Source organism: Pseudoliparis swirei, chromosome 14, assembly GCF_029220125.1.
Source record: "Pseudoliparis swirei isolate HS2019 ecotype Mariana Trench chromosome 14, NWPU_hadal_v1, whole genome shotgun sequence".
Classification (NCBI taxonomy): domain Eukaryota; kingdom Metazoa; phylum Chordata; class Actinopteri; order Perciformes; family Liparidae; genus Pseudoliparis; species Pseudoliparis swirei.
Window position 1 is genome coordinate 10,296,286 of NC_079401.1, and position 26,805 is coordinate 10,323,090.

The window sequence follows — 26,805 nt, forward strand, 5'->3', positions numbered from 1 at the left end:
TGAGGCAATCTATTGGCTGCAGGCTTTGTACATTTAAGGCGCTGTAGTCCAATGGCAGGCGAGGAGGAGAGAGAGAGGGATGGAGAGAGAGAGAGAGAGACTCAGACAGAGAGAGACAGAGAGAGAGAGAGAGGGAGAGAGAGAGAGAGACCTGGTTTCTGTAACACTAATCTTGTCCTCGCGCACACTCTCCGTGAGAGCAATTAGACTCAGCCCCGTTCCGGAGCCTCTGCAGTGACTCACTGGAAGGAGCCGCAGCTCGCGCGCACACCGGGACGTACAGCACCGGAACTGCGCGTCTTCTGACTTTGGATGCGCAGAGCAGGAGGAAGAGGAAGAGCAAGAGGTGGACTTACTGTGTTCTTCTTCTCTATGTGGCTGCGTGTGTTTTTTTGTTGTACCTAAAGTCTGGACTTCCATAGAAGAGTGAGCCGGCTGAGGTGAGTGCGCGCGCACGCACACACACACACACACACACACACATTTATGGACCAGCGGTGGCATTTCTGTGCTTTTAGACTCGGGTCCCCCCCCCCTCCTCCTCCGCCTCTTCCTCCTCCTCTCGTCCGGACGCGCGTCTGTCTCACAAAGGCGCGTAATCCTCACGGGATGTAGCCTATGCACGGACACGTCAGCTGGATCTCACAGTGATGGTTTGACAATCATAACTTCTTATGAATATGATAATAATAACGGGCGTAAGGTGGGTGTTTGATGTGCGCACCGGCGCAGCAGCAGAGGCGGGCTCGTGCGCACTTTTCATCCGACTCAGCAGCTGGTGGTGCGTTCACGTGTTCATGGCGATGACACGATGAATGGATGCCGTCCAACACCAGGCTGCTTATTTATCATTAATTATGCAAATCAGTGGTTGAGCTTTGTCCCGGTGCGCGTGCACACACACACACACGCACACGCGCATTGCTTTGACCAAAGTCGGTGCCAAAGCAACAGCTCGGTGAACTTGGATGCCGGCGTGAACACGTGACCGCGAAGTGAAACCTTATCATGGAGAAAGAAGCTTCTCCACACATTTCATTTCATGTTTTTATTATTTTTATTTAATTAAATTTTTTTAACCACGAGCCGCTTGTTTTGTGTGTGTGTGTGTGTGTGCACGTGCACGAGCTGCAGCAGAGACGGGCACCTGCCAGCAGCCACAAGATGGTGGTGGAGATGTCTGGATGGGGATTTGGAGAGAGAGAGGGGGGGGGGGGCTTGATATTTCTCCCCCGCTCTGCTAATGCTGTGATTGTTACTGTTGCTTGTGTTCATACCCGGTAGCATTAGGTGTGAGAGAGGTGCATTGTGGGGGCTGGTTTTAACCTGGGGTGACCTTGTGTGTGTCACACCTGCTCCACAGTGACAGGGTGAGCCAGAGTGGCTGCTGTGTGTGTGTGTGTGTGTGTTGGTGTGTGTAAGGACCAGAGTGGCTGCTGTGTGTGTGTGTGTGTGTGTGTGAGGACCAGGGTGGCTGATCTATGTGTGTGTGTGTGTGTGAGGACCAGGGTGGCTGCTCTGTGTGTGTGTGTGTGTGTGAGGACCAGGGTGGCTGCTCTGTGTGTGTGTGTGTGTGTTGGTGTGTGTAAGGACCAGAGTGGCTGCTGTGTGTGTGTGTGTGTGTGTGTAAGGACCAGAGTGGCTGATCTATGTGTGTGTGTGTGTGTGTGAGGACCAGGGTGGCTGCTCTGTGTGTGTGTGTGTGTGTGAGGACCAGGGTGGCTGCTCTGTGTGTGTGTGTGTGTGTGAGGACCAGGGTGGCTTCTCTCTCTGTGTGTGTGTGTGTGTGTGTGTGTGTGTGTGAGTGAGGACCAGAGTGGCTTCTGGGCCCATGTGGACCACGTCTCGTAGTCTTTACTAGAACATACAAGGATGGACAATCTCCTTAAAGAAGTGCTTCTCTCTCTCTCTCTCTCTCTCTCTCTGTGTGTGTGAGAGAGAGAGAAATATATACATTTCCTGGGAAAGTGTACTTGTGACATCGTATGCATCTTAAACCTGCTCCGGTTCGTGCTGCGATCGCACGAGACGAATAGCTACTCATAACTTATTGATCTCTGATGACATCATGACTCACGAGTGTCATATTTACCTCCAGCTCACTCTTTCACTCTTTCTGGTGTAAAGCAACGGCTTCCTTCCCTCTCCATCTTTACCAGGGAGGCTGTGTGAGACGTTTGAAGACCGTGGTAATAACAAGTTGTTGTTGTTTGGCGTGTCTGACTTCCAGGCATCTGCATGCACATCGTGGTCACGCACTGCAGCTCCTCGTCCAATCACATTCCTCTCTGGCTTCTGTCCTCAGCCAGCTCAACATCGTGTCTCCGTAATCCTCTTCTGCCTCTTCCAAATGACACGGAGGATCCTGGAACACGGCGCACATGGAGGAAATAGTTTCTTATTGTTTTGTGTTCTGAGAGCGGATGCTCGATCATAAAATATGCGCAGCTTTTCCTCTTTTTTAAAGATTTTTTTTATTAACAAAAATGTTGTTTTACAGAATATTTGTAGTGAAATAGCATTTACAGTTTGTTATGCTGAAAATATAATTTTACAAAGGAAAATATACAAATGTATAACCTTGTAGAAATCACCACACAAGGATGATGTTGTTGTTTTTTTAACATAAGATGAAAACAAGGAGAACTAGAATGGGCACTCGGTAGAGCGCATACCTTCGCATATCACAAGATTGGGCATTGAATTATGAACATTTTGGCATTAGTTGCATGCCAATTGGACAAAAATGTATCGTGCTATGGTAAAAAAAAGATGTTGACCTTTCCATGACCTTGACCTTGACCTTTGACCCGATTGATCCCAAAATCTAATCAAATGGTCCCCGGATAATAAGCAATCATCCCACCAAATTTCATGCGATTCAAGAAGATTTTGACCTGTTCATGACCTTTGACCTTGAACTTTGACCCGATCGATCCCAAAATCTAATCAACTGGTCCCCGGATAATACCCAATCATCCCACCAAATTTCATGTGATTCGGTTGAATACTTTTTTAGTTTTGTTAATAACACGCATACAAATAAATAAATAAATAAATACACGGCGATCAAAACATAACCTTCCGCATTTTCAATGCGAAGGTAAAAAACAAAAACAAAAAACAAACAAGACAAACTAAACAAAACAAAAACATTACACACAACTTTTTCCCCATCCCACCCCTCCCCTTGTATGGCTCTCAGTTTCCTTTCATTTATACATCTTCACAGTCTCTACACAGTTTACCTACACCCATCCGTACACATTTGTATCTACATAAACCAATACAGCACTCACAACAAAATAAAACCAAAAAAATAAAAATAAATAACCTGCAGCGGGCTTAATTTGACGCGCTTTTCATCTTTTTCATTCCACTGACCCCTCCCTCTTTTTCTAAAGTTGACAAATATGATTGCAGGAACAAAAGACATTGTATTTGTCATTTTGCTCTCCGTGTGTTCATCATCGTGTCGTTTCCCCTCCAGGCCTTTCCCCGTGGGGACGACGTGCTCACGCCGGGCAGCCGCTTGTTGATCTGTCCGAACCATACGCTCACAAACATACGCTCATAAACATATGCTCATGAACACATATGACAGGCAGAGCGATCGCTGTGCAATGTGCTATTTATCTCCTGTAAATATATTCTCTGTAAGCAGGACGGCTCTTGAGGAGGGATTACTGCACCATGAGACGTCTTGCACCCCCCCCCCCCCACACACACACACACACACTCATTCATCCGTGTTGTTTGCTGCACTGAATCTGACAGATCTTATCATGATATTTTCTCCTTGAGCATGGACTTTTACTCCAGACATGTTCCCGTCCCATTATAATGATGTTTCATTCATATTCATGTCTGTCGTAGACTCCTGAGGGGGCGGGACATATGATTAAAGAGCGCCAGCTCCAATGGGAAGACACCTTACAAACCTGGCCATGTGCGGCGAGCTGGGATTCTGCCTCCCTCCACGTTGGGACACCAAATGGTTCTGCAAACATGTTTCAGTCGGCTGAAGATGATTGAGAGCCTGTGGTTACCAAACGTACGGCTTCTGTGGTCAAGTTTCTGCAAACGTGGGCCTCTTGAGTGACATAAGGGCAAACAAGAAGCAGAGCACACTGTACAAATAAGACATCGCTGACCTTTGACCTCACATCGGATCATAAAAAACCCTCCAAAAAAATAGAAAAAACTCTCTCAGTGGGAAAAAGGAAAGAACCCTTGAGGACAGCAACAGAGGAGGATCCCTCTCCAGAATGGACAGAACAATATACTGTATGTCATGTGACCAGTAGAGTCGGCACCAGGTCATCTTATTAGAGTGTTTTTTATTCATCTCTGAGCCCCAAATTCCAACATACCTAGTTTTACCTCCATGCATAAAGCCTTGGTCTCGTACTTCCTGTGGGTCTCTCCTTGCAGCAAAACAACATTCACAAAGCTCCCAAAAGTTCTCAAATTTCCGTTTGCATAGTTAACATTTTCGGGGAATTGCGCGGATAAGTGAAAATGTGGTGCACAGAACTCACACAAAGGCCTGAAGTCACCTTGGTGGTGCAGCCTCTTGCCAGCTGACAGCATTAAAGCAGGAACGCCTTTTGGGGGCGCAGTTGTTCCGAACGCCCGTTACTCGGGAAAAAGGTCCAATGAACCGAAATCCCGTTATCCGAAAAAACATACCGCTATTTTTCTAAAGGCCCATTGCTTCGAAAATACCCCACCAAGAAAAGAAGCATGTGGCTGATTATTATACTGAATGACATCATTGGACATTCCCGGTAACAATATTTCATGACCTGACCTACTGATTGGCTCACCCTGATATTCTAGATATTCTGATAAAAAACAACCAATAAAACCACAGAAGGCAGCAAGTAATCAGAAAATCAAGCAGGTCCAATGACATAACTCTGCATGATCATGTATAGACATGACCATACATGATCAGCATGTACACTACCGTTCAAAAGTTTGGGGTCATCCAGACAATTTCGTGTCTTCCATGAAAACTCACACTTTTATTTATCAAATGAATTGGAATATTTACAGAATATAGCTGGTCATTGACAAGGTTAGAAATAATGATTCATATTTCAAGTATTAATTTTGTTCTTCAAACTTCAAGCTCAAAGAAGGCCAGTTGTATAGTCAACACCAGCATAACTGTTTTCAGTTGTGCTAACATAATTGCACAAGGGTTTCTAATCAGATATTAGCCTCAAGGCGATTAGCAAACACACGTACCATTAGACACTGAGTGATAGAAGATGGAAATGGGCCCATACAAGCAGGTCCAATGACATAACTCTGCTGCATGATCATGTATGAGCACTGACCATACATGACATGGAGATAATTTCATGTATAGAGTTGACCATCACCAGACAATTTTGTGTCTTCCATGAAAACTCACACTTTATTTATCAAATGAATTTAACATTTCATAGACAATATAGTCAAGTCATTGACAGGGTTAGAAATATCTAGAAATAATGATTCATATTTGAAGTATTAATTTTGTTCTTCAAACTTCAGCTCAAAGGAAGGCCAGTTGTATAGCTTTATCACCAGCATAACTTTGATTGCCAACATAATTGTAGACATTTCTAACCAGACGTTACCCCAATGTACTTTTAACAGGGTATTTTTTAATGTTATCTTTTTTTGAAAAAAACACTTTTCTTTGAAAAATAAAGACATTTCTAAGTGACCCCAAACTTTTGAACGGTAGTGTATGTTCTTTTTTTAGAGCACTCAGACTCTGGAACAATGGGCATTTATTTTGGGGATAACGGGCTTTATGGACTTTCTGTCCAATGGATAATTGTTGGGTTATTGGAACAATAACATGTTCAATGTTAGTCCATCCTATAGCGTATGAAGTGGTGTGGCCCTGGCAGTCGGTTTTGTAATCACAGTCTAAATACTGCTTCAAAAGCACAAGCGCATACAGCGCAACTCATTATATGGAACATTATGGCTCGCCATGTGCGTGTATGTGGTAATTATCAGCTGCCGTGTGCCGGTGACATTTTGTTGGAGCGAGGTGGCTCTGACAGGATCTTTTTCTAATGTTTGAAATGCAAATGACAGCAAGCGCCTTCATTGGTATTCATGAGACTTATGTCCTGTAATCGTGACGAGTGAGAATCTGCCGAGCATCCAGCCGTCTGTCATGAAACACCGTAGACTACGTCGGTTTATTACATGAACATTTTATTTTAAACCACGTGACCTTTGTGAAAAAAGAGCGGCACATAAATCTGTGCATATTTATTGAGTGTTTCACCATTTCTGTGCTGCAAACAGTTGCCGGTATCCTTAATATAGAAGTTCATTTCATCCGCATAGAAGCGGTTTCTGTGACACAAAATCCACCGAGTAACAGTAATATTAGTATGAATAGAAAATATAGTCCCATTACCATACAGTCACAGTACGTTGAGCACAGTATGTTGAATCAATAAACACATACTGTATCTTTTTGTTATTGAGCTCCTAGTGTTTAAAACACTTTTCAAGCAAATACTTTTATTAATAAGCACATGTCTGTAATGTTATCGGCACACGAAGGGGAACCGGTGGGGAAAATATGAAGATGAGTTATGTTCCTGCTGTCGCAGCCATACTGAATATAATAGTGGTAATGCATTTCCTGAATCTTTATGATGCTGCTGTTCAATACCAAAGGTTGCCGGGAATTTAAGAAAGAACAAAAGGATAATCATGGTATTATTCTATATTTTTCTTTCCGTCAATAACTCCCTGTCTGAGGCTCTCAGTGTGTACGTATGCTGTAGTGTAGACTCATTCCAGTATTTGTAGAATCTAAAAGGTTACGAGAACAATGAATAGATAATACGGATTCACCGTTTCCCCCTCATCATCATATTTTCTGGCAATGTAAACTGGATTATCATGTGGTCAACATGTGTGAACGTCCTCAGACCCTCAGGGGATCCGAAGACCCCGGATCCACTATGCAATTATCTGGTGGTAATTGAATAAATTCCTTCGAATAAAGTGTTCATGAAGTGTACACCACTGCTGTGCATTATAAACTGAAATGATCGGGGCCTTCAGGAAAAGGCCGTTGTCACCTAAACATATGCATTCATGTAAATACATGTGTGCTTAATAAAGCTACTACAAACTAATTACATACTAATTATGAAATAATCCTCTGTCCGGCTGCAGGGGACTTTAAATCCTCCAATACCCATGGAGCACTTCATCAGTCCATAGTCCTTTACAAATCATCTGATATCGGCATCATATCAGTATAAAAAAAAAAAAAAAAACTGGATTTGGCTCTCGACGGAGGCGGTCGCACTTTTCTCCCCCTCTCCTCCCCATGACCTTCCCCTCCCTGCTTGGCTCTCTCGTCATGTCTTGTCTGTCTCTATACTTGTGAGACTCTCTCCGCATCGCTCTTCGAACTAAAAACCATGGACGTAATCAACTGGTCCTTAAACGCAATTGACACCATCTTCTCGACGAGAAGCCCGGGTTCGGGGGAACCTGCCTGTCCTGCTGGGACGAATGTTGCTGGATACACGATGGACGCGTGGGCGAAGTGGCGGGTCTTGTGCCTAGCACCACTCTCCGTGGAGGACGTAGAAGACATCTACATATTCGGAACTTTGATTACAGGATTTCTGCTGTTTGGATTTGGCGCTGCCCTGGCTTATCGGAAAATTAAGGAAACGGTGACAGCCGTTAAAAGCCCCCTAAGGCTGCCCGACATGCGATTTGAAATCCTATTGGCAAACGGGAGGAAATTGGAGGAATAGTGGGTGCGAAAAACTGAATTGCAGCTACTGGAAGACCAAACAATCCCAATCTTATCTGCTTTCGGCTCCTCTACCAGGACGGGCCCAAGGCCGTGACTGGAATAACAACTCCCGAAGATCACTGAAGCGAGACTCTCTCATTCCCATTCCTTCCCTATCCACAGACACCTGTGGTTGTTTTCTCCCAGGCCCTTCAAGGCCATCTCCATGGCAACGACCATCTTGTGGCCTGAGAACTTTGTCTGTTGTGGACTGGGGGAGGACGATACACCGGGCCATTCACACACGAACTTAACAAACTGAAATGCACTCACTACCCCATCCCACGCCTTCGCCTGCTTTGCCCCCCCAGGGGACAGGACGGGGTCTGCGTCCGGCGCCGTGACGGCGATGGACCGGGCTGGCTGCTTGTCGGTGCTGGTTACCTTCTGCCCCCAATGACGGGGCTATCGCCCAGTCTTTGGATTACCTCCCCCCCTTCCTACTCGTTGCAAGTCATGTCTAAGATGTATGTGCTTATGTGCAATGGTGTTTTTTGTTTCTCCTGCTCCCACACTGTACCCCTCTAGGGGCATAGTCGGGGGGTGGCTTTTTCTTTTTCTCGCCTCTCTTCCCTCATGTTATGCTGTCATCTTTCATCCACCCTTTCCTAGATGGCGCGGACGCGCCGTGTATTGGTGCGCGATTCTTGCACCTTCCGCCAAAAAAAGTTCCTCGTTTGTTTGTGTTTTTAATATGAACATTCTTTGGCAATAAACATGTTTCTGATTCTGATTCTGATTTCTGATTCTGATACATACTTATGAAGATGATTTCCAATTCTTCCATTCTTATATTATGCGAAAAAGCAAACTACATACATGTATGCTTAATATGAGTTATCTTATAACTAGGGGTGGGCACGTTAACGCGTTAATCTTGCGTTAACGCATCAATTAATTAACGCCGACAATTATTTTATCGCGCGTTAACGCAGGTTTTATTATTGTAAAAGTGTGTTGCTCACAGGCTTTTCTTTTGTAAAAGTCTGCTACTGATTGCTGCGGAACCGGAAAAGAAAGTCATTCGCGTTTTAACAAACATGGAGAGGAGTACGGAGATTTTAAATGGCCATTTTCAATTTAAAGTTCTTAAAGACGGCGGAGTCGACAGAAACAAAGTCATATGTAACCACTGCCAAGTTGAATTGTCTTATCACCGGAGTACTTCCAGTCTTAAATATCATTTAAATGCTTAACACACCGTTGATGCCAGCAAATCATACAACCAAACACAGTGGAGCGAGGCTTCGGCAGACGACGCTGCAGGGAGGAGATCAACCAAGAGAAGCGAACCAATGCCACAGCGAAGTGGAGAGCTACAGACTGCAGGCCGGTTAGTGAGGGTGACCAGACGTCCGTCCGGCAGGGATTCCAAAAACGTCGGGATTTTGCTTCGTCGGATATTTGTGTTTCTCTGGGTTTTCACAAACTAGTATTTACCCCTTACAAGTTTTGGAAATGGTATCTCCCTTACGTTCCACCTTCTTGCGGGAGCTCTGACGGTATAGAGAACAGTCATTGGTCGACCGATCTCAGGGTTGCCAGATACACGATAATTATCCTCCAAATACAACCATTTATAGCCTTTGGTACGATACTTCACCATCTCCAACCTGGCAACACGGAGCACCTCGCCGCCTCCACTCGTTCATTGTTGTTTGTGCTATAAACTACTACCAGCGTCGCCGCTCCCATAATGCACTACGCGCTGTGCGTAGGGCACCAAGTCCTGAGGGGCTCCACAAAATAGGCAACTAAAAAATCCTCATAGTTATAATAATTATAATGCCGATATTATTTCAGTCTAGAAATATTAGGCACCTTTTAGGCATGTATATCACAAAACAGGCAGAACAAGAGAGATGTTTACTCTCAGCAACATTTAAAATAGAAGTGCGCTATACACTACTTTTGAATTAATTATTGGATTTTGCGTATACAAATGCGATTAATCGTGATTAATCAGGGAAATCATGCGATTAATCGCGATTAAAAATTATAATCATTGCCCAGCCCTACTTATAACATAACTGTATTTTCATCTTCTTCATATTTATGTTCTTTGTCCTCCAACATCAATTCCTCTTTAATCCCAAGAAAGGTTTAAAAAAAAAAAAGTGGTTCAGTCCTGCTTCCAGAACCGTTATAGCATTTTTAATAGTGTTGTTAATTATATGCTGAGCACAAAGTGATAGTATTCCATACAGTCCTCATATTTTCATCTTTACTCCTGAAACTCTAAGAAAAGAGATCACATCACTCCTGCACTAGCTGCTCTGCACTGGCTCCCAGTAAAATCAAGAATCACTTTTAAAATTCTTCTCTTAACGTACAAAGTCTTGATTGGTGATGCACCATCATATCTTAAGGAGCTTGTAGTACCATATTGCCCCACTAGAGAGCTACGCTCACTAAATGCGGGGCTACTTGTAGTTCCTAGAGTCTTAAAAAGTAGGAGGAGCCAGAGCCTTTAGTTATCAAGCTCCTCTTTTATGGAACCAGCTTCACCTTCAGTCCGGGAGGCAGACACAGTCACCTCGTTTAAGAGTAGACTTAAGACCTTCCTCTTTGACAGAGCTTATAGTTAGGGCTGAATCAGGTTCACCTGGTCCAGCCCCTTGATATGCTGCTATAGGCTTATAGCTGCCGGGGGACGTTTTAGGATGCACTGAGCACCTATCTCCTCTTTTCTCTCCTTAAGGATGAATTTTTCATCTCTCAATCACACGTTACTAACTCTGCTTTCTCCCCGGAGTCCTTTTGACTTCACGTCTCATGGGGTCATCGGACCCTATGAGACGGCATAGATCCTATCTGCTGATGGATCATCGAGGTCTGGGTCGTGGAATTCCTGCTCATGACTACGCCACTGCCCTGTTGAGACTCCGCCCACTGTTGAGACTCCGCCCACTCCTCCTCCCCACCGCCATCTGCCTGATGGATCGTAGAGGTCTCCATCGTGGAATATGCCTACTATGAACTATTCATCCACTCTGTCATATTCATTGAATGTATTTTAACTCTAAATCTGTCCTTCTGTACACATTACATCTATTGTTCTGTCCATCCTGGAGAGGGATCCTCTTCTGTTCTCTCCTGAAGGTTTCTTCCCTTTTTTTCCCCCAGAAGGGTTATTTGGGAGTTTTTCCTGGTCCGATGTGAGGTTTTGGGGCAGGGATGTCTATGTGTACAGATTGTAAAGCACTCCGAGACAAATTTGTAATTTGTGAAATTGGGCTATACAAATAAACTGAATTGAATTTAATTGAAACTGAACAATATTGTTATTAAACTGTCAACAGAAGAGATAAATAAAACACATATTTGGAGCAATCATTGACTGGTTGTATTTAAAGGACTAAACCCAGTCCAAGTTATCACTCTCGGCTGATTCTTCACTTGGAGTCACTTATGATAATGTAGTTTTTCTCTTAGTTCATTTTTTGAGGGAACATGAGGGAAACATATATGACATATATCATGACAATCAATCCAGCTGTTGTACATCAAGAGTATAAATGTCAACCTCAGAGGCAAAGTCAGGGAATCACTTAAGTCGGTATCGAGGGACCACGCATGCCTGAGTGGCAATCATCCAACATTCGTTGAGATATTTCAGTCTGTGCCCAAGTGGTGATTTACTGACAGACATCACCACCCTTTGAGCCACACACAATCATGAAGAGATGGAAATTGAGACTTGAAATCTAAAATAAATGTATGCGAGTCAGCCTTCTTCAATGTAATTGTGTGTCAAAGTGTTTTTCAATTTTACGGCCTGCAATAGTCCTCCATTTTTCAATCAATGTTGCAAACCCATTGAGGATTGTAGAACATCTTAGAAAAAAAGAATACAATGACTTTTTTCATGGAAGAGAATACGTCTGTTTTTGTAGCGCAAATCCGACTACAGTATTGATATAAGAGCATTTTACTTGAGCATTCAGAGAGGAGTAACTGTAGCTAACATGTAAGAACTCCCTTCCCCAAAAAAATATTTGTATGGGCTTATTTTCAGCAATCTTGAACAATATCTTCTCTTCTCATTGCAAGCTCCACAACATTGTTAGCAAAGCAAAACATATTACCATTTGTTTGTCTGTTGTTGCCACTTGCATTCTACAGGGCTCTCAAGTTTTGAAGACAGGCAAGAGTGACATTTCCATCAGCCCCCCCCCCCCCCCCCCGCAGAACGAAATTTTCGGATATTAGTGTCAGTCGCGCGCAATTCCAGGATGCTTTATTTTCATTGGTTGCTGGATTAAATCTTACCCAGATACAACAGATACGGTTTTTCTGATTGGCTATTGTGTAGCCCATTTCTTTTTTCTGATTGGCTGATAAGTGGCTCCTCACAGCAGAACTCCAGGGGAGCGCTTGATTCCTCCACGGTGAGGGCAGCGGCCAGCTCATGTTTGGCACATTAAAACATTAAATAGACGCGAGTTTTTCAGCATGAGAAATACGATGTGTGGCGGGAGTGCGTGACTTAAGACCGAAATGCGTGAGTGTCACGCTCAATGCGTGACACTTGAGAGCCCTGATTCTATTTAACTTCCGTCAGAACGAGTTGCTGCCAGTTTGTGCACAACCTTTATGGTCAAGTAGACTGAATCGTTTGCTCAAGATTTATGTAACTTTTTGCTGTGGTGCTTGTAACGAGTAGCTTGTAGCGTGTAGCTTCCATTATACCAACTACTATATTATTTTTCTACACTTGATAACAGACCCTAGCTTTAGTTTGTTTTTTGTCAATTTCTAATGTTGTGGCTTATACAGTTTATTCAATATTCAGTTTATTTGTATCGCCCATTTTCACAAATACAAAAATAGTCTCAGAGTGCTTTACAATCTGAACACATAGACATCCCTGTCCAAAAACCTCACATCGGATCAGGAAAAACTCCCAAACAACCCTTCAGGGGAAAAAGGGAAGACACTTTCAGGAGAGAACAGAGGAGGATCCCTCTCCAGGATGGACAGAACAATTGATGTCATGTAATGAGGGGTTATTTGGGAGTTGTTCCTGATCCGATGTGAGGTCAAAGGTCAGGGATGTCTCTGTGTACAGATTGTAAAGCACTCAGAGACAAATTTGTAATTCGTGAAATTGGGCTATACAAATAAACTGAATTTAATTGAATAATGTGTACAGAAGGAATCATTATACACAAATGAAGTAAAACATATACATCAATGTGTGTGTTCATGGTAATGAAGGAAAATATCAGCCTGTATATCAATGAAGCTCATTGATGTATTTTCTTGGACACCATTGAGGACTCCACACAAGACACAGAATATTAATTATGACCGTCAGTATGTCATGCTTTGGTCGCAGGACGAGATGCCGTGTTACTGACACTACATTTTCGACAATATATGTAAACTTTTGGTTTGAGTATTGCCGTCGTACTTCTGGGATAAGTTATTTTTAATTTGAAGAGTTTACGGGCCACCCATTTTATACAGTGAGTGAAGCATTGTTCAAAATATATATGTATGTTTATATATACACATATATATATACCTGTATATATACACATATATATATACACATATATATATATATATATATACACATATATATATACACAGTATATACACATACAAATATACATATATACATACATATATATGTATTGGTACATATTTACAAATATATATATATATATATTTATAGACACACACATATACTTTTTTTTCTGCATCATTTTGAGACAGGATGAACCTGATTCTGTTACAATGTTACATAGGTGATTATAGTTTGTTTTATATGAAAAACATATCTTGGTCAAACATAACTCAAATATTTTTAACAGTGATGATGAAGTCCATAGCAACATAAAAGGTAACTTTATCGATGAATCATTTATGTAGAGATGTTCTGGAGCAAGTAGAATAACTCCAGTGTTGTCTGTGTTTGACCTCAGGAAGTTGGAGGTCATCCAGGTTTGTATGTCTTGGAGTGTAACTGGTTACAGTTTTTTTCAGGCGCTACAGGCGCTACCAAGCGGCCGTACCATTCACACATTTCATGTCGTTTTCAAACAATATGCAGTCAGTGAACACATTTCCACAATGCTTACATTTTCTTAACAGACGAGCTATACCTCCCAACAAAATGATGGATTGTTTTTGTATTATTGACCAATGTTAACACACAACATCTCACAATGGCAAACACAATATTCCAAACCTTAGACACAGTCTAAAAACCTGTTCTGCAATGATATCAGTTATAAAACAATATATCTCAGCTGATAATAAACAAACAATTGATTCCCCATCTCCTCCTGATGGTAGGTCAGAGTTTGGAATGTTTTTGGGAAATATGTTTTAGCAAGTTTTGGATTAGAATTTACATTTTGATTATGACCGGTTGAGATGTTGATCATACAGACACCGCCTACATTGACCAACCGAATGTTGTTCAATCATCTATTGCAGCCGTTGGCCCAAAACATAGTTTATTTGTAACAAATAAATAAAATAAAAAATGTAAAAAAATAGTTTGGATTTACTGTAACTTTTTTAAAGGAACAATAGTCCCCCCCCCCACCCTTTTTGTCTGGGCTTGTTGCCGTTGTTTTTTTGTTCAGAATGCTCTTGTGTGTTTGTGTGTAAAAACAGTGGATTGCATGTTTTGCATGCAAATACCTTTAAAACTGAAACATAAAAGTCTATGCAGGTTTTGTAATGTCAGCAACAGCCAGTGTTTTGCAACCTGGTGAACTTTGACAAGAGTTATTCTTTGACAGAATAATTTCATTTTGAGTCAGATTTCCAGTGTTTTGGTAAAGTTAGTGTCTGCAGAGAAAGATGTGTTCTATTTTGAAATGAAGAGTTAGTATATATTTAACAAAATGTGCTTTTGACAATAAAATTATCCATTTATGTTAAGAGTTTAAAAACGTATCTGAAGTATGGGTAAGCGCTTGTTCGCGATTGAAAAAAACTGTAAAGTAAATATATATACATATAATATCCTTGGTAAACTCCTCAGTTGCTTTTGTTTTGTCACGCTGCAGAAGGAAGGTCTAGGATTCATCCTATGGAAACCTTGAAATGATTAGGTTTCATTTAAGTTCGTCCAATAACTGTTGGGACATTCACAGAAAACCCACACAATACAGTATGCCGTCCAATTAGATCAAAGGAAATCAGGGAATCACTTTCAAACCATCCAATATTTGCTAAGACATTTTACACCACATTACCAACATTACCATCCCTGGAACCCCTGTTGTTTCCTTCATTACATTCTAGGATACCGGTTGGACTAAACCCTTTCTCTTTGCTCCTTTTCTTTCAGGACATACCATCAAGCCGGATCCCAGGTAACCACCGGGCATCCGAGGATCTCTCCGGTTCTGGACAGCAGGTGCCGACCTCCATGCAGGCTCTCAGGATGGGGAGTTCTGAGGAAGCTGCTTTGTTGGGCTGGGGCTCCTTCATTCAGCTTGCAGCTTGAGAAAGAGGAGGAGGAGGAAGCATCTCGGTGGAGGGGTTGGGCACCGAGGACCCGAGGCTGGACCCTAACCCACGGCCCGCCAGGCTCAGCACAACGGCAGCATGTCCGCGCGCGGAGGCCCTTCATGGATGTGTCGCTCCACAGCAAAGGCCAACCTGGCGCTGTGGATTGGACTGGCGTCCATCAGCATGGCCGCCGTTCAGACCCAGCAGCACCCGGTGGTCACCACCAATTATGGAAAATTGCGTGGGGTGAAGGTAACGTTACCCAATGAGATCCTGGGACCCGTGGAACAATATTTGGGCATCCCGTATGCGCTGGCCCCGATGGGGGAGCGGAGGTTTCAGCCGCCGGAGCCGCCCATGTCGTGGCCGGGAATCAGGAATGCTACTCAGTTTGCTCCGGTTTGTCCTCAGTTCTTAGAGGACCGTTTTTTGCTTAACGATATGCTCCCGGTGTGGTTCACCGCCAACTTGGATACAGTCGTAACCTTCATGCAGGAGCAGAGCGAGGACTGCCTCCACCTGAACATCTACGTACCCACGGAGGACGGTAGGTCACCTCCACGGTGTCTTCTTTCTGTCTTCTTCCTCTTCCTGTACGTTTGAGTTTTTCTGTCTTGTTTCTCACTTGCTTGAGCCGGTCTGCCACAAACTCCGAGGCCGTATTTCACAGAAGGCATCAAACCTTTTCTACTCACCGTAAATAATATGCAGCTCGTTTGTGATTCATGTTCAAACAAATGTCATTGTTCACCAATTTAGAAATTTTTTTCATGGCAGTTACTCGCGTTTTAACAAAATCAGGGTGTTTACCTAAAGGTGAAGTCATTCTCACACAGCTTGTCATGTCTGCCCTTCTAACCAGCGCTAGACTGCCCCGGTGTTGACTGTGTTGTTATTGAATTATTGGTTAATTGGTTCCCGGAAATCCACCACTAAAGTTCAACATGAATGAATATGATTATGGCCTTTCTTTTTTTCATTAAAATGTTTTTACTGGACAGAGAGACAGAAATGGGACATTACCACCGGGATACATTGTACGACCATCAGGATACATTGTATGACAATCAGGATACATTATATGACCATCAGGATACATTGTATGACCATCTGGATACATTGTATGACCACCAGGATACATTGTATGACCATCTGGATACATTGTATGACCACCAGGATACATTGTATGACCATCTGGATACATTGTACGACCACCAGGATACATTGTATGACCATCAGGATACATTGCATGAACACCAGGATACATTGTATGACCACCAGGATACATTGTATGACCATCAGGAGACATTGTATGACCACCGGGATACATTGTACGACCACCAGGATACATTGTATGACAATCAGGATACATTATATGACCATCAGGATAAATTGTATGACCATCTGGATACATTGTATGACCACCAGGATACATTGTATGACCATCTGGATACATTGTATGACAATCAGGATACATTATATGACCATCAGGATACATTGTATGACCACCAGGATACATTGTATGACCATCTGGATACATTGTATGACAATCAGGATACATTATATGACCATCAGGATACATTATATGACCATCAGGATACATTGTATGACCACCAGGATACATTGTATGACCATCAGGAGACATTGTATGACCACCGGGATACATTGTACGACCACCAGGATACATTGTATGACAATCAGGATAAATTGTATGACCATCTGGATACATTGTATGACCACCAGGATACATTGTATGACCATCTGGATACATTGTATGACAATAAGGATACATTATATGACCATCAGGATACATTGTATGACCACCAGGATACATTGTATGACCATCTGGATACATTGTATGACAATCAGGATACATTATATGACCATCAGGATACATTATATGACCATCAGGATACATTGTATGACCACCAGGATACATTATATGACCATCAGGATGCATTGTATGACCACCAGGATACATTGTATGACAATCAGGATACATTGTATGACCATCAGGATACATTGTATGACCACCAGGATACATTGTATGACCACCTGGATACATTGTATAACCACGAGGATACATTGTATGACCACCAGGATACATTGTATGACCATCAGGATACATTGTATGACCATCTGGATACATTGTATGACCACCAGGATACATTGTATGAACATCAGGATACATTGTATGACCACCAGGATACATTGTATGACCACCAGGATACATTGTATGACCACCTGGATACATTGTATAACCACGAGGATACATTGTATGACCATCTGGATACATTGTATGACCATCTGGATACATTGTATGACCACCAGGATACATTGTATGACCATCAGGATACATTGTATGACCACCAGGATACATTGTATAACCACGAGGATACATTGTATGACCACCAGGATACATTGTATGACCACCAGGATACATTGTATGACCATCTGGATACATTGTATGACCACCAGGATACATTGTATGACCACCAGTATACATTGTATGACCACCAGGATACATTGTATGACCATCTGGATACATTGTATGACCACCAGGATACATTGTATGACCATCAGGATACATTGTATGACCACCAGGATACATTGTATGACCACGAGGATACATTGTATGACCATCTGGATACATTGTATGACCACCAGGATACATTGTATGACCACCAGGATACATTGTATGACCACGAGGATACATTGTATGACCACCAGGATACATTGTATGACCACCAGGATACATTGTATGACCATCAGGATACATTGTATGACCATCAGGATACATTGTATAACCACCAGGATACATTGTATGACCACCAGGATACATTGTATGACCACCAGGATACATTGTATGACCACCAGGATACATTGTATGACCATCAGGATACATTGTATGACCATCAGGATAAGTATATTTGTGGCATACATTCTTTATCATTCACTATCAACTTATTGGATGGAAACATGGCTTTGTGTCTTCCTTTGCAAACAACAATTACAATCTAAATGCATCACATTGGTACACAACGATACACAAACAAATCCTATGTTTACCCCCAACAGCTTGTGGGCTCGGTGACAATAAACACTTCGAAACATGAAGTGGGTAAATTATAAAGTGTATTGTTCATGCAGGAAGCTCTTGGATCCTTTTCATGGAGTTTCAGCGAGCATCATGTGACACAACACTGTCGCTACTGGAGCTCATGAGCTCCCCTAGTGTCGCAACACAGTACAACAACTCCAATAATGAATCATTTAGAATTGTAAAGGTGCGTTCACACCAAAAGCGAATCGATTTTTCACGTCCCCCAAAACGCGTGAGTTTAGTCGCTCGACCGTTCACCGTGTTCTCGCCATAGGCGTCGAGATGCTCCGCGAGGGGCGGGGCTTATCTCCGTGTCTGGTCTCCGTAAAGACCATTATCATCTCCTTCATCCACCAGAATAACTAACCACTAGTTCTGCTTTATATTTGTTGTGGACGTCCCACACTAACGCCCTCGTGTTTGGGTTGATGACATCACCCGTAGTCTCACTCAGCTCGGTCACTTTCACCGATGAAGTTACTGTCTTGTTCTGATTCCACAGCGGCGGGACAGCGATGACGCACGGAGCAACTCAAGAGCTGATTGGCCTGAGTTGAGAGACGACCGCCTCAAAGTTGAAATATTTCAACTCGGGGCGACAATTGCGCCGCTGAAAACGGGTCGCCCACATCGCGTCGCCCCAAACGCCCCAAACGCGTCGCCTGGAAAAATATTGCGTCTATCGCAGCCACACGCGTCTGTACGTTGACTTTTCATGGGATTCGGTCGCGCGAGAAAATCGCTTCGCTTTTGGTGTGAACGCACCTTAAAAGTCTCATTATTATTCTCTGTATTTCAAAGCCACTATGTGTAGTTCAACCACAACAGCATGAGGATGAAAGACACAATAAGACGTACGCAGTGAGGAGAACGCACAACACACACAACACACACAATACACACGATACGACATTATACACACAAGACACACTAGACATAAAATACACAAAATACACATATTACACAGCACACACACGATACAAGGTTCTCCCCTGAGTCTCAGAAATGGATCGGCCCTCTGAGCGTTGGCGTATGCAGCTCTTCATATTCCTACGCAGGCCGAGGCAGCGCATCTCAAATGAATGATGTCATCGACACGTTGTTATGCTGCTGGGGAGGACTTAAAACAAGTGATATAATTAATAATTGTAAGCCATTTAGTTGCTACCGGATTTCATCATCACATACTTTGGATAGTCTGATATATGCTTTATATGTGGTATTAAAAACTATGAAGTATTCAGTCCTAAATGTAGCTCGATGAATCCTGAAATCATGTGTACTGACGGGTTAACTAGATTATATAGAATATACATATAAAAACAATAAAGTTAGATTTAAAGTATCCAATATAACCCTGGTTCTCTCTGCAGAGGTTAATAAAGGGTCATTTAAAATTCCCCTTCATAAACATACTGTCAGATGGAATTGATTATATGTGGTGGAGCAATTTGATTGAAAATAGACATATTTTTGATCTGCAACTGTTTATAAACTCCAGTTGAACTAAAAAATGTTTTTCTCCTCAGCCAAAAAAAGAAACAAAAATCCATGGGGGTACAAATGTGTTGTTTCTCCTATCTCCGTATTAACTTGTTAGTGTCAGGCCTGGACTAAAGTGAGGACTCAGATGCAGAGGGTAGAATAAATAAGCTCACTTTGATTTCTGAACCTCTTTGAGGAGTGACAAACGAAAAGGGCTTTGGAAAAGAACTCGCTAATACGAGGGCTTATCTAGGACACAAAATCACTCCAAACGGGAGGACACAATAAACGTCTGATAACTAAAGCAAAAGCGAAGCTAAACTAGAAACATTACAAACAAAAAATCACTCTCAAGGAGGAAACATGAACAACTTAGGTGGAGGCAATACTCAGGGAAACCGTGACTGTGGCAAAGGGCTTGGATGCACGGACAAGGACGAAACACTTTGGCCCCAGACAAAGAGGAGACTTTAAGCACATGAGGGTCAGGGGGAACAGGTGGAGACAATCAGACTGGTGACACACGAGGAAGGGCAAGTGACCTGAAACGAGAGGGGAAGTTAGGCTTCAAAATAAAACAGGAAGTTACGAGACAAAAAACCCAAGACAAGACAAACCTCCCCGCGATGTGACAGTTAGAGGGCGGTTGGTTTTCCATCTCCGTAAATATATGGGAAACAAGTTCTCCATATATATATATATATATATACACATATATATATAGGAAAACAATAACAAACATAAAACTAGAACAAACATAAAGCAATAACAAATGCAAACAAACAAACCAACATTGAAAAATAAAAAACACAAAACAATAACACATGCAAAACAATAACACACGTAAACAATTAGAAACACAAATCAATAACAAAACAACAACAAGCATAACAAACAATAACAAACATAAAACAATAACAAACGCAAAAACAAGAACACACATAAACAATTACAAACAAAACAATAAACATAACAAAATAACAAACACAAAACAATAACAAATGCAAAACAATACCACACATAAACAATTAAAACACAAAACAATATCACACATAAAAACAACAACAAACAAAAAACTATAAAAAACATAAAGCAATAACAAACAGTCCAGCATAAGACACAACACAACAGTATATGTGGTAAGAAGAACACACAATACACACAATGCAACAACACTTTAAAAGTAAGTAATACATACTATTACAATTAAGTAATATTTCTTTTAATAATGAAAACAAAAACACTTTATATCATGATTTGCTGGGCTTACATATTGGGCACATGTGGATAACACACAAATGTATCCTTTTTAAAATGTCATTTTACTGTTATTAATGCATCATAACCTCTTGTGATTAACATCATGGCTAAAATCTAACAACGGTTTTCCGTGCACTAATGTACTCTGTATGCCCTGAGTTCTGCCTGCAGGCTTATTGGTGCACCCTGGTTGGTCGAGAAGAGAGAACATGTGGAGCCTCCTATCAGGACCCAGAGCTCTGACAGTCCAAGCCGCTTTGTGATGGATGACAGTGCTTTTAAGCACGAGTGATGTAAGATTACAATTTCTAAATAAAACAACAAGACAGAATGCTGTCAGGCCAACAGCTCCTCTAGGAGAGCACAGTGTGCTGGATGAAACCGGCAGGGGTCAGAGGTCAGCGGTGCTGTTCCAGGACATAGTGGACGGCCTCCGGAGGGACAGTGAAGCACATTAACGTGCGTGTCGGCCGGAAATCTTTGACAGCTCCGAGCTAAATTTGGACTGAGCTCTCGAGTACATGGCAGATTAAAAAGTGCAGCAGAGGGATAATCTCACAATCCTGTGTTCTTCTAAGGCTTTTCTCAAATGATTCGGTGTACGGAAGTTGTTGTCCTCGAGTCGAGCTCAACCACCCAGGGGACAGCGGTGCTGTTGGCTGAAGACAGGGCTGGATAGGCCATCTGGCATACCGGGCAAATGCCCGCTGGGCCGCGGTAGTTTTGGGCCGAGCCGGCCGGCCGGTCCAAAAAAAACAAAAAACAAAAAACAAAATATCGCGGCCCGGCCGAAAGCTACCATCGAATGGCCCATAAATCGGGGACAGCGGCCCATTGGTCCATTTTCTATACAGACACAGGGCTGGCCCAATCAACAGAGAGAGAGGTTGGGGGGTTTACGCACGAGACCTCTGTCTGACTTTCGGTGCTGCTGAGCCTGGATACTTGAGAGATGGAGGGGAAAAAAAGCACACAAAAACGGAAGGGAGGCTGGGAAAAAATTATAGAGAAAAAGAAAGAGACTCGAGGCAGATGCTGCCAAATGTGTCAACATTAGGGACATGTTTGCTGCTGCTGCTCCCACAAGTTTAATGTTAACGTTACCACAGCAGCAACAGGTTGAAGAGGAGGCTGGCAGAGAGGAGCAGGAGCAGCAGGGTACAGATACAGAGGAAGCAGGGCCGAGTCAGCCTCTAACTTTAGTTGATCCGGTAAGGAAAATATAGCTACAGACTATAGCTACAGCTGGCTGACGTTACTACACAGCTAGCTTAGGCGTGCACACTTGGCGTTTTTAAAATGAAAACTCCGGCCGGAGCGCTTTGTCAGGTAGAAAAAGACGCTGGCAACATTTGTTACAAAAAGCAGCCGAGAGCGTCTTTTGTTGTCATAACAATGTTACTACAACATTTTCGCGATAGTACAAAACGTTAAACAGGTGAATAAGCTAACTACCCAAGACAACAACACTGTCAACATGTTTGAATTCATGCACATATCAATAATCAGTTGATGTCTTTGTCGTAATGCACTTGATGACAATATAATTAGCTAGCTAGCCAACCACACAAGCTAGACAACCTACTTGCTACGCTAGCTACCTTTTAGCTTTTCAGCCGGACAGGTCTTGCTTGTGATTGGTCAGCTGTCAAAAAAGTGCTTGACGTAGCGTAGGGCGTTTTTCTGAGAAGTTTAACTTTTTCAACTGGAAAAGACGCCTGAGCTGCAGAAAAGACGCTACCGATGGTGGAGAAAAAAAGGCTCAGCACGGTCTACTCCATAGGATTATAGTAAAACGGACGCTGGCAGCTTAAAAAAATACCCATAGTGTGCACACACTGTTGTTGGGTGTCACATTTTCATATATGTTGAATGTTGTTTGTTTTAATGTGCGGAACTCAGGAAGAATAGCTGTCACCAAGATGGCAAATAAGTTAATGGGGATCCAATTCAACAAATAATCATCTTAGAGGGCTTATAAAGATGTCGATGTGTGATGCATGATGACTCCAGTGATGTCATTCAGTGACCTACAGTATGGCAACAAGAACAAGAAAGCTGCATTATTATTATTATTATTATTGCAAAACTAACAAACATACAAAGAGAATAGAACATGTATAGCCTACAAAGAGCCAATGTATACAGACAGCCACTATGTCAAATACAGTAGTACAAAGTAGGAGCAGATACTTATAGTTTTAATAGCTTTCTTATTGTTTTGGACCTTGTTAAGTTAAAGTTAGGCCTACTTGTAATCATCTCTCCTTGACTCTGTATGTCCAGGCAAGTCAAGCTGCAGTTGGAGTGGAGGCTAGAGGCGGAGCAGTGGAGGATAAAAACAATGAGGAAGAACAGGGTGGAGATTACTTTGCCCGTCCTGACCCTTCATTGAGGCAGGCTTTTTAAAACTACCATCTATATGCACTGGTACCATTGCTTACTGCATGTAGTCATCTTTGTAGTGGTTTGGGGGAATACTGTATATATATGACTGTACAGCACGGTATATAAGACGAGTATATAAGGCGAGTATTTTTGTGCTGGTGGGTGTGGTCCGACCGATTGGGGTGGGCCTGTCTGGGCCAAAAATGCCAGGGCCTAATTGTTGTCCCAGTCCAGCCCTGGCTGAAGACATGTGTTGTTGTGCCTGTTTCATGTGAATTTAAATAGCATGTATATAGGAGATGGCTAAACTGAGTTTTGGTGTAGCTTCTAACTCAATACCTGTACTGCCACGTTTTAATAATATCTGACCATTTACTGAGGATTTGAAGCCATATCAGAGGTGTGTCACTGATAATATTTTCCTTGTGATAAAGTTATAGGAAGGGCAGTGTATTAGTCACCGTTAGCAACAACAGGCCTAATCATCAAGTTATGAACATATCTGTGACATTGGATCAGTTTTAAATCACACGAGGAAGGTGACGGTGTCTTGCAAGTCTTCATTTTCTGGGATGTTACGGTGGAGGGGTATGTAGAGATGTGGGAGGGGCATGTAGAGAGGTGGGAGGGGCATGTAGAGATGTGGGAGGGGCATGTATAGATGTGGGAGGGGAATGTAGAGAGGTGTGAGGGGCATGTAGAGATGTGGGAGGGGAATGTTGAGATGTGGGAGAGGCATGTAGAGATGTGAGAGGGGCATATTGAGATGTAGGAAGGGGTGTGTTGAGATGTGAGAGAGTTATGTAGAGATGTGGGAGGGGCATGTTGAGATGTGGGAGGGGCATGTTGAGATGTGGGAGGGGCATGTTGAGATATGGAAGGGGCATGGAGAGATGTGGGAGAGGAATATATATATATATATATATATATATATATGGGAGGGGCATGTAGAGGTGTGGGAGAGGCATGCATAGATGTGGGTGTGGCATGTATATATGTGGGAGGTGCATGTAGAGATGTGGGAGGTGCATGTATAGATGTGGGTGGGGCATGTATATATGTGGGAGGTGCATGTATAGATGTGGGTGGGGCATGCATATATGTGGGTGGAGCATGTATATATGTGGGAGGTGCATGTATATATGTGGGTGGGGCATGCATATATGTGGGTGGGGCATGTATATATGTGGGAGGTGCATGTATATATGTGGGAGGTGCATGTATAGATGTGGGTGGGGCATGCATATATGTGGGTGGGGCATGTATATATGTGGGAGGTGCATGTATAGATGTGAGAGGTGCATGTATAGATGTGGGTGTGGCATGTATATATGTGGGAGGTGCATGTATAGATGTGGGTGGGGCATGCATAGATGTGGGTGGGGCATGTATATATGTGGGAGGTGCATGTATAGATGTGAGAGGTGCATGTATAGATGTGGGTGTGGCATGTATATATGTGGGAGGTGCATGTATATATGTGGGAGGTGCATGTATAGATGTGAGAGGTGCATGTATAGATGTGGGTGTGGCATGTATATATGTGGGAGGTGCATGTATAGATGTGAGAGGTGCATGTATAGATGTGGGTGTGGCATGTATATATGTGGGAGGTGCATGTATAGATGTGGGAGGTTCATGTATATATGTGGGTGTGGCATGTATATATGTGGGAGGTGCATGTATAGATGTGAGAGGTGCATGTATAGATGTGGGTGTGGCATGTATATATGTGGGAGGTGCATGTATAGATGTGAGAGGTGCATGTATATATGTGGGTGTGGCATGTATATATGTGGGAGGTGCATGTATAGATGTGAGAGGTGCATGTATAGATGTGGGTGTGGCATGTATATATGTGGGAGGTGCATGTATATATGTGGGTGTGGCATGTATATATGTGGGAGGTGCATGTATAGATGTGAGAGGTGCATGTATAGATGTGGGTGTGGCATGTATATATGTGGGAGGTGCATGTATAGATGTGGGAGGTGCATGTATATATGTGGGTGTGGCATGTATAGATGTTGGAGGGGCATATAGAGATGTTGGAGGGGCATGTTGAGATGTTGGAGGGGGTCCATGAGTTAAATCCTTTTAAATGTAGCTCATCAGCCATTCTAGCAACACTTTGACACCCTTGATTTATGATTATAGTGGATGATGGTCTTAAAGCAGTCTGGCCTGTATATTCCTTGCGCTGCTTGACCTTGCTTATACATTCCCTTTGAATCTTTTAAAGACCCTCCCTGAAGGCTGTCCTTTTTCCTTCAGGATGGCTTGTCCCCAGTGACCCGGAACTTGTTGTTTGGGACACATGAAACAGCATTGCCCACACTAAAGCTGATGTATACTGTGAAGTGTAGGTAGCCGCTCAAGGTCTCATGTTCCACCAGTAACCATCTCCTGGTTCTACTTGGTGTCGTGGAACGCCGCTGAACAAAAGGGTCTTTTGTGGCAAGAATTCTATCCGGTTGTAATCAGACGGGTGGAAGGATGTGGAGTTGTGTTCTTTGACTAAATCCATTGCCTTTATTCTCTTTGATGGGGGTTGGCACACACTGTGGGGAAGTGTGCTGTTGTTTTGGCAAGTGCCTTGTGTATGAAGTCTGTATGAAGAGATTGGCATGAAGCATTGGGGTGTGCCACAATGTTAGCAGCGACAGCAATAACAGATAAGCCCCAACGTTAGAGTTTGGTGTTGATGCCGGAATGTGTCCGGTTGTCAATGACACCGGCAAGACCCTCCTTTCCTCTTAGCGCTCTCTCTTCTCCTCCAGTGTTTGTGGCGTCAGAGTCCAGGATATCTTTGTGAAAGACTTTGCATTGCACTCCCGATATTCTGTTAGCTCATCCAGCTTCTTGGCAAGAGATCATGATGAAAAAGAGATACGGTTTCTCTCAAGTTTTTTTGCCTGCATGAATTCCCCTCCGTAGCCAAAGTGCTTCCTCCTGACTCAACCTGGAGTCTACAGATTCTCCCCCGGGTATCTTTGCCATGGTGTAAACAAAGGAGTTTGGGGAAGATGGTGGTTATTTATTGCCTGCAAGAGCTAACAAACTACAATGGATTGTACGTCACCCAGTTAACTAACCTCTAACCAATCAGTGATGAGTTGTATCACCAAAGGTTCTAGGTTCTTGTAGATGGGGAGCAGTTTGGCTTCTTTGCTAACGGTTCAAGGTATTTTCTCTAAAGGTCGATCATCTTTTTTTTAAAAACAGAGTTTTGATACCACCACAG

At 42.8% G+C, this 26,805-nt stretch overlaps 1 protein-coding gene across 1 annotated transcript in view; it reads left to right on the forward strand.

Moving 5' to 3' along the window:
* Positions 1 to 261: 261 nt before the first annotated feature.
* Positions 262 to 26,805, forward strand: part of nlgn4xa (neuroligin 4 X-linked a) — a 112,113-nt gene continuing 85,569 nt past the window's right edge. The window contains exons 1-2 of the mRNA XM_056431653.1: positions 262 to 440; positions 15,162 to 15,872. Coding sequence (XP_056287628.1) covers positions 15,422 to 15,872 — 451 coding nt within the window. The 5' untranslated portion in view covers positions 262 to 440; positions 15,162 to 15,421. The remainder of the gene's footprint in view (positions 441 to 15,161; positions 15,873 to 26,805) is intronic.